This window comes from Salvelinus fontinalis, chromosome 8 (assembly GCF_029448725.1).
Source record: "Salvelinus fontinalis isolate EN_2023a chromosome 8, ASM2944872v1, whole genome shotgun sequence".
NCBI classification, from domain to species: domain Eukaryota; kingdom Metazoa; phylum Chordata; class Actinopteri; order Salmoniformes; family Salmonidae; genus Salvelinus; species Salvelinus fontinalis.
The window spans coordinates 12,538,117-12,552,334 of NC_074672.1; the positions used below are offsets into that span (position 1 = coordinate 12,538,117).

At 39.0% G+C, this 14,218-nt stretch overlaps 2 protein-coding genes across 2 annotated transcripts; both read left to right on the forward strand.

Annotated features, from left to right (window-relative positions):
- The first annotated feature begins 2,455 nt into the window (after positions 1-2,455).
- hoxc9a (homeobox C9a) lies at positions 2,456-4,981 on the forward strand. Its single transcript, XM_055930631.1, has 2 exons — positions 2,456-3,041; positions 4,092-4,981. Exons 1-2 carry the CDS (start codon positions 2,471-2,473, stop codon positions 4,337-4,339), a joined length of 819 nt encoding a protein of 272 aa, XP_055786606.1. The 5' UTR covers positions 2,456-2,470; the 3' UTR covers positions 4,340-4,981.
- A 4,033-nt stretch (positions 4,982-9,014) lies between these two features.
- hoxc8a (homeobox C8a) lies at positions 9,015-12,618 on the forward strand. The gene is made up of 2 exons (XM_055930632.1): positions 9,015-9,761; positions 10,922-12,618. Exons 1-2 carry the CDS (start codon positions 9,326-9,328, stop codon positions 11,263-11,265), a joined length of 780 nt encoding a protein of 259 aa, XP_055786607.1. The 5' UTR covers positions 9,015-9,325; the 3' UTR covers positions 11,266-12,618.
- The last annotated feature ends 1,600 nt before the right edge of the window (positions 12,619-14,218 follow it).

Sequence of the window (14,218 nt, forward strand, 5' to 3'; positions counted from 1 at the left end):
TTCTACCAATGAAATGGTGAAGGACTCAACAATAGCCTATACCGTTTTCCTATATTTTGACCATAATAAAGGCTATACATGAGGAAGACGTTTGGTCAAAACGCGTTGCAGTATGCCGACCTGCTGTAATAAAACATGCTGATCTGCTCCTACCTGTGTATTTGTTTGTTCATATTATTGTGAATAGTTCCCTATAGTTTCTCTGCATCCTACTGGCCTGCCTTTTTGACTTTTCTGGTCACTTATAAAGTCGCCATATTGCCACATGGGTAAGGCTATAAAGCGTGTATTACGCATTGGTTTGAAATACAGTATTACGGATAGATATATGTGTGTCTAACATTTAATAACAGATCACGTTGTCTGTAATATTTATATTTAGGATTTAATGGGTTTAATATCAAGGGAAACCCCTAGGGGTAAAATAGGCCGATGCCCTCATTGGGTCTGAATGGTAACTGCGTATCTATTGGGAAAAAGCCAACGTTAGCGAGCACAAGGTTTATCCTATTTTATTTGAGCAAAATAGATTCTATTTGACTGTCTTGATATTCAGTTGGATCGTATTGATAATAATATATGGATAACAGTTTTGATTAATCTTAGTTTTGATTAAACATTAGTTATAACACAACCTTAAAATGCTTTTGCCCAACTTTGCAAGTCAAAAAACGCCCTTCGTCCCCACCATCCATTGTTAACTTTTACTACACAATAACTATAATTTAAACCTGCTACAAGTTCCAGACTTATTAGGTGTTTACATTTCATTGTTCAAACGCTAAGGATGCTATACAGACTACCGTACAAGGCCATGTTTTCATTGCAGGAAGTTCAAGTTATGCAATGAAATTCGATAAAGAAATGAAATAAATAATCACAATTTTATATGTCTAAGTTTCCATTCCATGATTGAATTTAACGCGAAAACGAATGACCACCCTTGATATTTTAGGTCACCAACGCAATGACTTCGAGACATCACACTACCAGCTCTTAAATTACAAAACAAGACACGGTCGAAGATGCCACCTTTAACTATTCAATAATACGATTTGAGATAATAGGCTATGTCTATTTTTATTTCGGACAACAACATTGTGGATTAGCGTTCTGTCTTAAATTCGTATTGGACAATAAAAGTTCAAATGTAATATTTTGAATATGAACGTATGTGATCTTACCATAGCATGCATTCGACGAACCATCGTCGTTAAATGTGCTTGTGGGGTCAATAATTGCAAAAACTCTGAATCAACCTTATATAGCGACTTATACAGATAGGCCTGGCTGAGATGAGAAGTACACATTCTGAAATGCACATTTTGTAGGCTATTGTTAGCCGCAGAATATACACAGACTTCTGCTCTATAGGCATAAATGGCAGCAAAAGGCTTATGCTGGGATCAGAGATCAGCTAATACCATATTAGTCGTACAAAGAAGAACGTTTATTCGTCTTGCTTCAAGCCTTCATCTCTAGCCTGATTATTCCTTGAACCAATAGCTCCTCTCCTCTGCAGCATATAGTCCCCCAGTCCCTGTCGTTGATGTCCGTCCTCAGCGTTCCAGTTTGATGGGACTTGTCCCACATGGACGGTGTTGTTTTTATGTTAAGATAGGAACTCGACTGCAGTTTTATTAACGACAAGTTTATGAACAATCAAATGGTCCTCGTAAAAATTTATTGAAGGACATAAAAACATGCACGGCCGGTCACTTGCCGAATATACGGCTGTAGTGTGCAAAGTCTCAAGCATCGTAGTAGTTTCAAGCATCCTCCTTACATCTAAAGCATACGAACTCAATTTTGGGAAAACATATCCCCATAATGCCAATTTGTAGTCCGTGCAAACTTTTTTCTTGTTCATATATTACATGGCCTGAATCACAATATCGTAGACTATCCAATATTATCCATGCGGTTCATTGTAATATAAAAAAAAGTAGAGTAACTATCTTTTCCGGATAAAAAAAAGGAATACCGTTATACAATGAAAAACGCAAAAGAATAAAACGCCTTATGTGTTTGAGAGTGAGTTTAATGATCTATTTTACTACTTAACTATGTCTATACGCGCATAAAACTGGACTGCAAAGATTACGCACACTAGACAGAGATTGATTACATCAACAAATAGTGCCTGCGATTTCAAACCTAGCCAACCTTAGTCTGTTTTACGATATATTTGACTATTTTTACTGATATTTTATCAACGTCAGGATAGAATACTGTTGAATTGACCTCTAATGCATACAGGGGAAAACATCTGAATTCTATAAGACATATATTATGTAATGCTATGATAACTCGCGCATTGATCCACTGTGCAATTTTTGTGGGGCAAAATATAATCACGTGTTGCTGAGGCAGCCAATTGCAGCTGGGGAAGCTTTGAGAAATAATTACCTGCGTTGATTGTTCTATGGGTAGATCAAAAAAAAGTACACACACTCCATATAATAATCGGATGCATGTAAAAGAGAACGGAACCATCGACATGTCGACCACGGGTCCCATAAGTAATTATTATGTGGATTCCTTGATACACCATGAAAGCGAGGATGTTCTTGCGGCTCGATTCTCGGCTCCTGGTTCGCACTCCACCGGCCCTCGTCCAACGTCCCTTATACCGGAGTGTGGTGACTATCCGTCCTGCAGCTTTTCCCCGAAACCACCCGTGTTTACTACCTCTTGGGCCCCTGTTCACTCCCAGTCCTCAGTGGTTTACCACCCATACAGCCACCAACCTCATTTAGGAACGGACTCAAGGTATGTGCGGTCATGGCTAGAGCCGATCTCGGGGACCATGTCTTTCCCTGGCTACCCAGCCAACGGCAGACACTATGGGCTGAAGCCCGACGCCTTCCAGGAGCATCGAGCCGGTGACTGCCTCGCCTCCAACGGACGCAACTACACGGATTATCTCTACTGCACCTCCGCTGACATTCGAGAAAAGAACCAAACGAACATCCCTTCTCCCGAGACCGAGCTTTTGGCTTCCGGAAAGCATAAAGACGAGAAGCCAGAATTAGACCCAAGTAAGTTCAAGCCGCTTGTTTTACAACCGGGAATGGGTGGGTTGTTTGAATGAGATTCTGTCTGTGTTAATTGCATTTGGTTTAGAGCTGGTCTATAGTGTCTCTTTCCCATAATATGCTCTTTCATTCATCTTTTCTCTCCTCAACTGAATCTTCTCTGCTCGGGGGCTACGTTGAGGAATTATAAAGAGACAAACGCTAGTAGGATTGGGCTATAAAACGACGAGCAGGTTATAAAATGGGTCTCAAAAACAAGTCTGATACTGTGGACGTTGTGAATGTATAGGGACACTGAATGTAAAATGCTCGCGTCTAAAGCAAATAGCTAGCCTATTTTATGTGCCAAATATTTCAACATTGACCATCATTTTAATCTATTTTGGTGGTCACCATGGTTTATGCTACTATTTTATGTTATGCTAGTATGCCACTATCTCCAAAAAAAAAAAAACACTACCTTGAATTAACTTTTAAAGATAATCTCAATGGGATATTATGTTGCTATATCAAGCATCAAGTATATCCAGTAAAAGTGGATATTCTCAGAAAAAACACCATGATAAATAACTATCATGGCAACACGGGAACACGTGGTGTAGCCTATGTGTTGGCTATATGTTGTCTGTTGTCATAGGCTAAACGTTTTCCATTTCAAGCCAAATTCAGGTATAACGCCAAAACAACTTGAGGAATGTTAGCAACATATTCGAGGGACTTTCACTACTGACTTGTAAAGGCTTGAACCACAGGCCGTTTTATGGGCCTATAAAGTGAATAAGCCCATTGAGTATTTTACGACGGCATTTCTCAGAAATCCAAGAAAGGGAAAAGCTGGAAGAGCATCACTAAATGTTGTAGATAGGCCTAAATGTAGCGTTTGTTGCCTACAGCATTACATTTGCTGATACACACAACTACTTTATCTGGAGATACACTCGTTTTGTACTGGAGACCCACAGGACAAGGCTATAATCTTGGGCCATTGTATGATTGTTGTTTCATTTGTCATTGCTTCAAGTTTATTGCTCACTGATAATGTGTTATTTGCAGATAACCCAGTGGCAAATTGGATTCACGCGCGTTCTACAAGGAAGAAGAGGTGCCCCTATTCAAAATACCAGACTCTCGAACTTGAAAAGGAGTTTTTGTTCAATATGTACCTTACCAGAGACCGTCGATACGAGGTGGCAAGAGTCCTCAACCTCACTGAGAGGCAGGTCAAAATATGGTTCCAGAACCGGCGGATGAAGATGAAGAAAATGAACAAGGAAAGAACCGACGCCAACAAAGAGCAATAATAAAGGAATGGTTACAAAAACGGCAATGTACAAAAACAAGCATCAGACAACAGTAAAATAACCACTATTGCCATGGACAACAACAAAGATAAACCAAAATACATTATGCTCACTTCTTAATGTTGGATTTTAGGTTGGATTTAGTTTTTGCATTAACCCCACCTTCCATGTTTGTTGCAAAATATTTTTTGTTTTATACGTTCTCCTTTATTGGTCCAGTTTTAAACGAACCCCATTCTATGAAAATAAAACGTTCTGCACTTACTTTGAAGATACATGTATGTGTTTCTTTGTATAAGGGACATTTTAATTCATGATATTTTGGACAAATTAAAAACTGCCCAGAAGTAGGCCTATAAGAAAGAGAATACTTGAATTATTTTAATTTCTTCTCTCCATAATTTATGATGTCCCTGTGAATGTTTCTTCCATGTTTGTTCATTTTCTATGCTATGGGTGTAGTAGCACATTTTATACAGAAAGAGAACATCTGCCGTCTTAACAAAATGTCTGTCTTGCGTCTATGTGGTAACGTAACCGTTTGGTGTACCTATTTGTGCATTTCATATTCAGTTAATTGTATAGGCACGTTTCATTCATTATATACGTGTAGATATAGGCCTACTCAAATATAAACATTATCACGAGGCTCTTGTGTTTTCTGTGTTTCTTTTCAGACATGTCTCCAAGTAAAACAAACGTAAATATGCATGCAATCTTACTACCAATTTAGATCCATATGTAGAAATACATATTGGAACCTAAAGCGCACATTTGTGGCGCGTAAAATAGTCAATGCATCGATAATGATGTCAACACAAAGGCAACACGAACCGCGTTTGTGTTAATCAGGAGAGAAATACCTGTAAGAAATGAAATATCCCAATTTCCCTGCACGTTGTGTGGAATATTGGAAGCAGATGGAAAGTTTCCTAATCCTCTTTCTAGTATTTGCAAGCAAATCAGAATCTTTAGGCTACCACGCTTTAGAGTGTGCCCGTAAGTGGGTTCTTTTTTCTCTCTCGAACAGATTGACGTCAGTTCGCCGACACATCAAGGTTGTTACTAAATATGATTTCACAAAACGTTTGTTTTATATTGCGTTGTTTTGATACGAATTATATTTGAATGCATCAATTTAAGGTTACCACTTGGTATGCAGAGGCCACCACATCTGTCCACAAACTACCACAGCTAGTTCGCATTGCACTGCGTAAACATCAAAGACATAGTCTATAAATCAAAATGTAGCAGTAAAATGTGTAATAGAACAAATAGGAAACAGTCATTACTCATATTTTGGACAAGAAATATACATTTATTTCGTGACAAAAACCGCAGAAGACAACTTCATATAAAAATTTGGCCAATGTGCCTGTGTCGTCACATGCCTAGCCATATGTGTCACGTGTAATAATCTATTTTCCTAAGCAAAAATACTAGCAGCTGCTAATGAAGATATTGTTATATTTTTAACCTTTAACCATGTTTTGAGGCTCCTTTGCGTGTGCGTGAAGCTAAGGAAAAAGTAGTTAGGCTAGCAGGAATTCTGAACAAATCTTGTAGCAAACGCTATAGGCATAGTTTAAACCAACTGCTTCATAAGCGAGAGAGTAATTATAATTAATGAATTGTAAGAAACATATTTCGATCCATTCGTCTTGTTTGAAAGGTAACGAAATGAAAGTTTCCTAATGTGAAAATAAATTCACGTCTGGCATTTGTTTCCTGGGTTATTGGCCTAAATTGCCTTTTTGTGATGTTGAACAATATGGACAGGATGTTGTCATTTCAAAGCCCAATCCAGTGTATTTCCGCACAGGACAAAAACGCTGAGTTTACAGCCCTGTTGGAGCTCGGTTGTTTGTCTCAAATGCAGACGAACAAAGCAAACCCGACTAACTGGCTAGACGTCTGGGCTAAATTACTTTATGGTTTTAATGGTGGGACGTTGGGTGATGGTGGACTCGTTCAAAGGGGACTTGCTACAGCTAGTTTGTCTGTTGGGCCCACCGCAAACAAGCCTGCTGCCTTCCCCCTGGGCAGGTCTCTCTGAGCACGGGAGAGTGGGCTATATGACCGCAAGAAGAGAGAAAAGCCTGTTCGTTATCTTAAAACAATCCATATGAAGAGAATGTCAAAAACTATTCTGAGTGGGTCTACTTAAGTAAAAGCAAATGCAAAATATTGGAGGCCCTATAAGGATATAGTTTATTTGACAGGTCGTAAAATACATTTTCAACACATATTTGTGGTCCTATATTGATTATGTATACGACTGCATATATTTCTCCCTCATGTAAGATACGTCGATTTGATGATAGCATGCGTGGTGCAGATGAATGTTGGTGATCGAACTCAACACTAGATGACACTGTTGACCGACTGTACTGCTATGTGCTGCTGTGCTGTGGCCTTGCGTGGTGCACAAATAGGGAGTAGGCTAGGCCAACGTCTATAGGTCTACTGATGAAATAAATGCAGCTTTCGTCATTCATCACATTTTTAAGAAAAAGGGTTGAAAGATGTTGTGATATAATTGACTGTCTCACTTGTGTAGGGATGGGTACAGAAGACATAGATTAGGACGTCGTTGAACCTTTTTATGCGCTTGTGGGGAGCCTATTGTACGCTATTTGTAGGATGGGTCAAACCAATTTCCCATTCACATATGTTATGACCTTTCACATTAGTAGAACGTATAAGCCTAATATTTGTAGTTGACTAGAGCTGGTTTGTATATATGTCAATTAAATATCATTTATTATGCGTGGCTATAAACTATTAGCAACGCACCAAGCTTTATGAATAGGAGCTAACATTAGCCGAATCGATTAGGTTGGTTCTGCATATTTGCATCAACATTGAAGGCCAATTAACATTTGGACTAACATTTGAAAACCTACCATTTTTTCACCTTAAGCGCAATTGAAATCACTTCCTAGCCACGGTTTTTATGGCAGTTGTGTGGTCTAGTTTTTCTCTGGAGAGGCGTGGACCTTGTACCATAAACCTTGTATCAGCCACCACATACTTAAGAGAGTACCGGACATTTCAGTATAAAAACAATATAGGCCTATCAGAAAAGATCTTCAAACAAGTAAAAATGAACAAACAGAGAGCGGATTTACTTCTACAATTGATTGACAAATAACAATAAAGGTTTGAATAAGCATTACCCCTAATACCGATCTAACACTAATACCAGATCCTAATAATAACTCATGATAATAATAATATGCTAATAGCTATTGTAATAATAATGTTGGCAACAGCATTTATAGGCCTACATCAGAAGCATAGTATTATAGTCCAATTGTTTATTTGTCCTTTTCAGTGCTTTTGTTGTTGAAACAGCAATCAGCATATTTATAGACTGTTGCAAGTCTGTAAATGTTCTCTGTGGGCCTTTCATATTTTACGATGACGTGTAAAAATCGTCAGTAACACCACAAAACCAACACGAGCGTGCATTCAGGGAGAGGCCATGCTACAACTAAGCTATACACAACTGAAATAAACACCGAGCTATCGATATCTCCGCTGAAATAATGAGACATCTAATGTAGTCTAATGTAACATTTTATTAACTGAACGTGGCAGATTTACTACTTTTGCTCATAGGTTTAACAGGGTCAGTAGAGTGAGTCGGGTATACAGGCCTCATTTATGTTTGCTCATGCCGGGGCCATGAAGGCCTTCTATAGTTTAAGTGCGCAAGGGACTGGTAAAGCGCTTATAGTTAGTAGGCGTATAGCTCAAGTACGAAAACTAAGCGCTAATGTTGAGCTACAAGGGTTAGACATTTGAATGGGTTTGTGATTTTGTTAAAGACGCAATTATCATTATTATTTACATTATCATTATTAAAGCCTTACACATTTGTAGTTAGTTATATGTGCTAGGCCTGGCCTACTCGTTTATAGTTATGTAGGCCTTTCTTTTTTGTTACCCTGTCATAAATAGCAGGCAGTATAGTGGGCCCTCAAGCAGTGCTATTGTGTATTTATGGTAGGCTAAGCTAACAGCTAACAGCATCCCTTTTAAACCATTATTTGATATAAGGAATGGCTCTCAAACTATATACACGAGGTTACATATGAGGACTTTAAGAACAAAGCCTTTTTTAATGTATTTGTTATATATGTGTAGCTTTACAGGGGTGGTCTGGACCAAAAATCGGCCCTAGCATTTCTAACAACCCGGACCATTCTTTTCCCTTGAGCCCCCCACATGTCCCATTTTTCTACCAGGCCCCCACACTGGCCATATTATCTTCTTTGAGGCCCCCAGTATTAGCCAGATAATGATTATTCTGCTAAAAAAATCCAAGTTAGACAGGCCCACTGGGCAAAAAAATGGTCCAGCCCATCTGGCATTTGCCTGAAATGCCAGATGGCCAGTCCGCTCTAGTAGCTCTATGTGTCATAGTAATTTGGCCACAAAGATAACTCGAGAGTTTAGCATTTTCACATGGTGATCATAGGCATCATATTGAGCTCCTTTTTCTTGTTGTAGTGGAATGGTTAGTGCAGGTTGTCTATCATGGTGTATGTACACGCTGACCGCTTGGGTAAAAGATGAGTTGGGGGGTTGTTGGGAGGGAGGATTGTGGTGGGGGTGGTTGGTTGGTTGGGTGGGAAGCTAAAAAAAAAAGAAGGAAAAAAAAGAGAAGCGCTTGTGTCTGTGTCGGCGGAGCAAGCCAGATATAACCTTAACACATATCCAAAGCACACGCCATGAGCCGGATTTGAGGCTGAAAAAAGGAAAACTACTGGAGATAGTGAGAAAAATTCGATGAGAAGAGTGTTGGAGCGCGAGAGAGCTGCCTGAGACTGTCTGTCCAAACGGGCAGCGTTTCTCCATCTAGTTCCGGTTTGTCTGTGTTCTGTGTGCGACTGGGAACCTAAACAAAAGGCTGCCACAATCCAGAACGGGGATATTCTACAACGAAGAAACCTTCCCTTGTTTAATGCAAACTAAACAATGAGCTCATATTTTGTTAACCCTCTTTTCTCCAAATACAAAGGAGGCGAATCACTGGAGCCAACTTACTACGACTGCAGATTCCCACAAAGCGTTGCCCGTAGCCACACGCTGGTCTACGGACCCGGGGCAGCTGCATCGGGCTTTCAGCACCCTTCCCATCATGTCCAGGACTTTTTTCACCATGGGACCACGGGGATCTCCAATCCTGGATACCAACAGAACCCCTGCGCGCTGGCTTGCCATGGAGACGCAACAAAATTTTATGGATATGAAGCTCTTCCGAGGCAACCGCTTTATGGTACCCAGCAAGAGGCAAGCCTCGCGCAATACCCAGACTCTAAATCCTCTAACGGCTCTAACCCCGGAGAAGGACAAGGCCACTTAAATCAGAACTCGTCTCCCAGTATTATGTTTCCTTGGATGAGACCTCACGGTTAGAATTATTTTGTGTACTTTATTTCCCATACGTGCGAGTAACTATGTGTGTTTGTGCGCCGTGTGTGTTTGTGTGCGTGTTTGTGCGTGTGCCTGCGTGCGTAAAAACAAAATAAATAATAAGGAATTGAGAATGTAGCCCTTTATATATTGCGTTTTAGTGCAGCAGAATATACAGGTCAATTGATTACATAGCTATAGCGAGTATACACTATAAACATTAGTTATGTAATCTCATATCTTAATATAAGGTAGCCTGTAATATTAACGTATAAGCTTCTAACAAACAACTTAGGTTATCATGTAATAATAACCCCCCCCCCCCCAAAAAAAAAAAAAAAAAGTTGTCTCACTTGACAGAGGTATTGGTGATAAAGATCATGTTTTTCTGGAGTATATCTGTAATGACAAAAATACAGAAATCCAGCTGAATAAAACAGTTATTTGAATGACTTGAAGTACAACTTGTCCCCATCCCCTGCCATCCTATATTAAATAGAAACCTACTATACGGAGTGCCCAAACATTGTATGACCATATTGTTACTGTAACAATAAACGATTTGTAATGCAAATATCCTACTTTGCTTCTAAACTCCACTATTCCACATGCTATTCATCTCTTCACATGTCCTTGCCCTAAACCAAGCTAATAAGATCATGTAGGGTGTGATAGAATTGATCATTTAACACATCATGGACTATCGTTTCAAGTGTTTTTAGTGTTATCTTAGAAAAATATTTTAGGCCTAAGGTACTTCCTCCGCAATCTGCGGAAGAACGTGTATCTATTGTGCGTGTGTGAGCGTGTGTGTGTGAGAGAGAGAGTGTGAGTGTGTGTGTGTGGTTGTGAGTGTGTGAATGTGTGTGTGTTTGTGTGTGTGTGTGTAGTGCAGTTACCAGTTACATAATTGAAAAAGTAAACGTTACTAAACAGATAATATTTAAATTACACTACAAAATAATAGACATATGGGAATATATTAGATTTAGTTGTTTTTCTTTGATTTTAAAATATTAATGCCACCTTCAAATTAACTCAGGAAAGTCCAGTCTGTGTTTTTCCTTAAGATGCTCAAATTACTGTAGTCCTAGTAATAATATGTTAAAGACAATATCTAAGACATATAAGCTAACCATATTTACTATTTCATTTAAGCACCAGGGAGGCGGAATGGAAGGCAAACCTACAGTCGTTACCAAACACTTGAACTGGAGAAGGAGTTTCTCTTCAATCCGTACCTTACACGCAAGCGGCGGATCGAGGTGTCCCATGCCCTGAGTCTCACCGAGAGGCAGGTCAAGATATGGTTTCAAAATCGGCGAATGAAGTGGAAAAAAGAAAACAACAAAGACAAGTTTCCGGGCCAGAGAGGAGAGGCGGATGCCGAGGCTGAGGTTGAGGAGGAGGGCAACGAGGACGGTGAAGGGGAAGAGGGGGAAGAGAAAGAAGCGGAAGAGAAAGAAGCGGAAGAGAAAGAGAAAGAGGAGACCAAGGAGTGATTTTATGGTCTTTTTATGGTTATATGGCAGAAAAAGAGAAAAAAAGAGGAACCATATAGACGATGAAAGGAGAGAAGGAGGCAGAGAGCGTCAACTTTATGGCCACTGTTTTATTAGTCAACAAGGGAAAGGGAGAAAAGATCCCACAGATATTGCTGGAATACTTATGTATGTATTTCTCCCTCTTCACGATGAGTTATATGGATGCAAATTAGTTATTTTGTAGTTTTTTTACTTTTCCTTACAACATTTACATTCGGCAATATTGCATTTAGAAAATGTATCTTTTACGTGATCTCTGTATGGGTTAAGTTTAACGCATGTTTAATGGAGTAGGCTATAGGCCACTTTAGATAATTTATTTGATAAAAATAGGATTTTATGTAATCTCCTAACAAAAGCATAGCCAAACAAATACACATAGGCAGACAGGGCAAGGTCCAACAAAACTTAACCAATGCCAACTAATCCTGTAAATAGAATTCAAATTCACAATGGACAAATAGTTGCCATTTAAAATCGTAAGCAAAATGTAACTAAACAATATTTTTAATGTTCAATGTCATGACACCAGTGTGACTTCCGAGGAAATAACATTGACTAGCAGGCCCATATGTAAAACACATTTTATTTTTCTTTTCAGTTTTTTTGTATTATACTTCATTGTCATTTGTGGTGAATAGCCAAGACAAGGATATTTAGTTCTTACTTCAGATATGATTTTGGTAGGATTACCAAGGACATGCAATCGTTTTAAATCCTTAATGAAGATGCTACCTAAACCTGGGGAAAATGCAATAGAGATTTCTAAATAGAGATTTCATATGATATTGTTTTTATAGTGTTATATTAACGTTATATTATTAAGTTATGTATTATTTACCCAATATATACCTATGCTTGTTTAAGACAATTTGTGAGTCTTAGGAAGACAAAGTTAGCTCAAAGCCAAGTAACCGATTTGGCAATATTGTACCAGGGCACTACCTACTAAAACAGAACTTTGCCTTTTACTGAATTTGTATTCCATAATAACGGCACTGCTATGTTTAGACTAAAACCTATATTTCCCCCAACAACTAAAACTGCCTATAGAAAACGGACATGACTGTGTATGATAATAATACCTGCTACAATTAGCCTACAAGGATTTAAAAAAGTAAGGCGTGTTATTTTAATGTGCTGGTGATAATAGCGTAGTTTTTTTTGCACTGAATATAATCTTTATGTACGTCTTGTTATATTATTGATGTGAACAGTATGCTCGTTTGCTGGTGTTTCTCACGTGAAAGACGGAATTGTGTATCTCCGCCATTGTTGTTAACGTAAAAATACGAATAAACAAGATGGCTCACCATCGTACCTCTTTTTTTATGGCCGTAAGAACTTGTTAACTGAATGACTGAATGACTGAGCATGTCTAGGCTACTGTTTATATGCTGTCTGTCTACGCTACAGGGCGCAACCCACCATGTACATACGGTATCTATGCCCTACAAAAGCATTTTAGATAAATGACACACGATCGATTGTTAGAGTGCCGATATCCATTAGACATTAGATCTGATGCAACTATTGACACTCATGGTAACATTTGACTTGAAGTTGCACTTGCAGCCTAGCATATTATTCTATAGTGTGCGTCGTCGACGACCAGAAGCTTCTCCGTGTCACAGGGCGACTGCAGAAGTTAGGCTATATGGAATGCAATAGGATACCACAGTTGACTTCTTTCACAGTGTAATGGTGGAAACAGACAAATCTGCACCCCATTAGTCACTGATATAATTACGACGTTGTTACATATAGTTACAATGTCATCACCACAGCCATTGAAATGATCAGTTACTATGCAGTTTGTGGCTACTCAATGTGACCCAAGTAATACAAAGATTTGATAGATTCTCAAATTGATTTAGAAATTTGTCATCGTATTTCAAATTGTTTTAAGAGATAGTTTTCCAGTACCATGTACAATCAGATTTGTTGTTTTATAGGTCTGTTGGAGACAGTCAACAATCTCAAAACAATTGTCTAATGTTATTGATATCAGTTGAAGCTGTATCAATGAGTAACGATGTCCTGTTCAAAAGCAATCATACTATTTAATGACAAGTTGACATTTAATCTTTGACGTGACCTTATATAAAGTACATCCCTGAAATGTAATTATGAGGCACAATACTAGCTTTTTTAGGATAAGGAGGGCCTCTCGTATGATTTATATAAATTCTTGTAATGAGTAAATGGTGAAGTTGGCTTCAGGGGGGATTATAATGGGCAAAGGTATGGGCCTGTTTCCCTGCACACCCTTTCTTCCCAGCCATGTTGCAGCTGCAGCAGAACATGTCATATAGTGGTTGACCATTAGGCGGTGCAAGCCAGTAGTTTGGCCAATGATGCCTATTTGTGTACATTAGTACATAACTTAAAAGAAAAGAAGAACACTTATGCTCACTGCACTTACTGAGGTTAAATATCGTCTACAGCCTCAAAGCCTTCGTCAGAGCTTTCAAATAGATAAACATTAGATACATTTACACATTCCTACAGACACTATCTATACAAAAGTATGTGGACAACCCTTCAAATTTGTGGATTCGACTATTTCAGCCACACATGTTGCTGACAGGTGCCTAAAATTGAGTGCACAGCCATGCAATCTCCATAGACAAACATTGACAGTAGAATGGCCTTACTGAAGAGCTCAGTGACTTTCAACGTGGCCCTGTCATAGGATGCCACCTTTCCAACAAGTCAGTTCGTCAAATTCCTGCCCTGCTAGAGCTGTCCGGGTCAACTGTAAGTGTAGTTATTGTGAAGTGGAAATGTCTAGCAGCAACAATGGCTCAGCCGCGAAGTGGTAGGCCACACAAGCTCACAAAACGGGACCAGCAAGTGCTGAAGCGCGTAGCTCGTAAAAATCGTCTGTTTTTGTTTGCAACACTCACTA

What these genes read in the sequence shown, in the direction of transcription:
- hoxc9a (XM_055930631.1), top strand. Translation starts at nt 2,471, where the DNA reads ATGCATGTAAAAGAGAACGGAACCATCGACATGTCGACCACGGGTCCC. An exon ending in GAAGCCAGAATTAGACCCAA is followed by an intron (nt 3,042 to 4,091) that starts GTAAGTTCAAGC and finishes TGTTATTTGCAG; the next exon opens with ATAACCCAGTGGCAAATTGG.
- hoxc8a (XM_055930632.1), top strand. Translation starts at nt 9,326, where the DNA reads ATGAGCTCATATTTTGTTAACCCTCTTTTCTCCAAATACAAAGGAGGC. An exon ending in TCCTTGGATGAGACCTCACG is followed by an intron (nt 9,762 to 10,921) that starts GTTAGAATTATT and finishes ATTTCATTTAAG; the next exon opens with CACCAGGGAGGCGGAATGGA.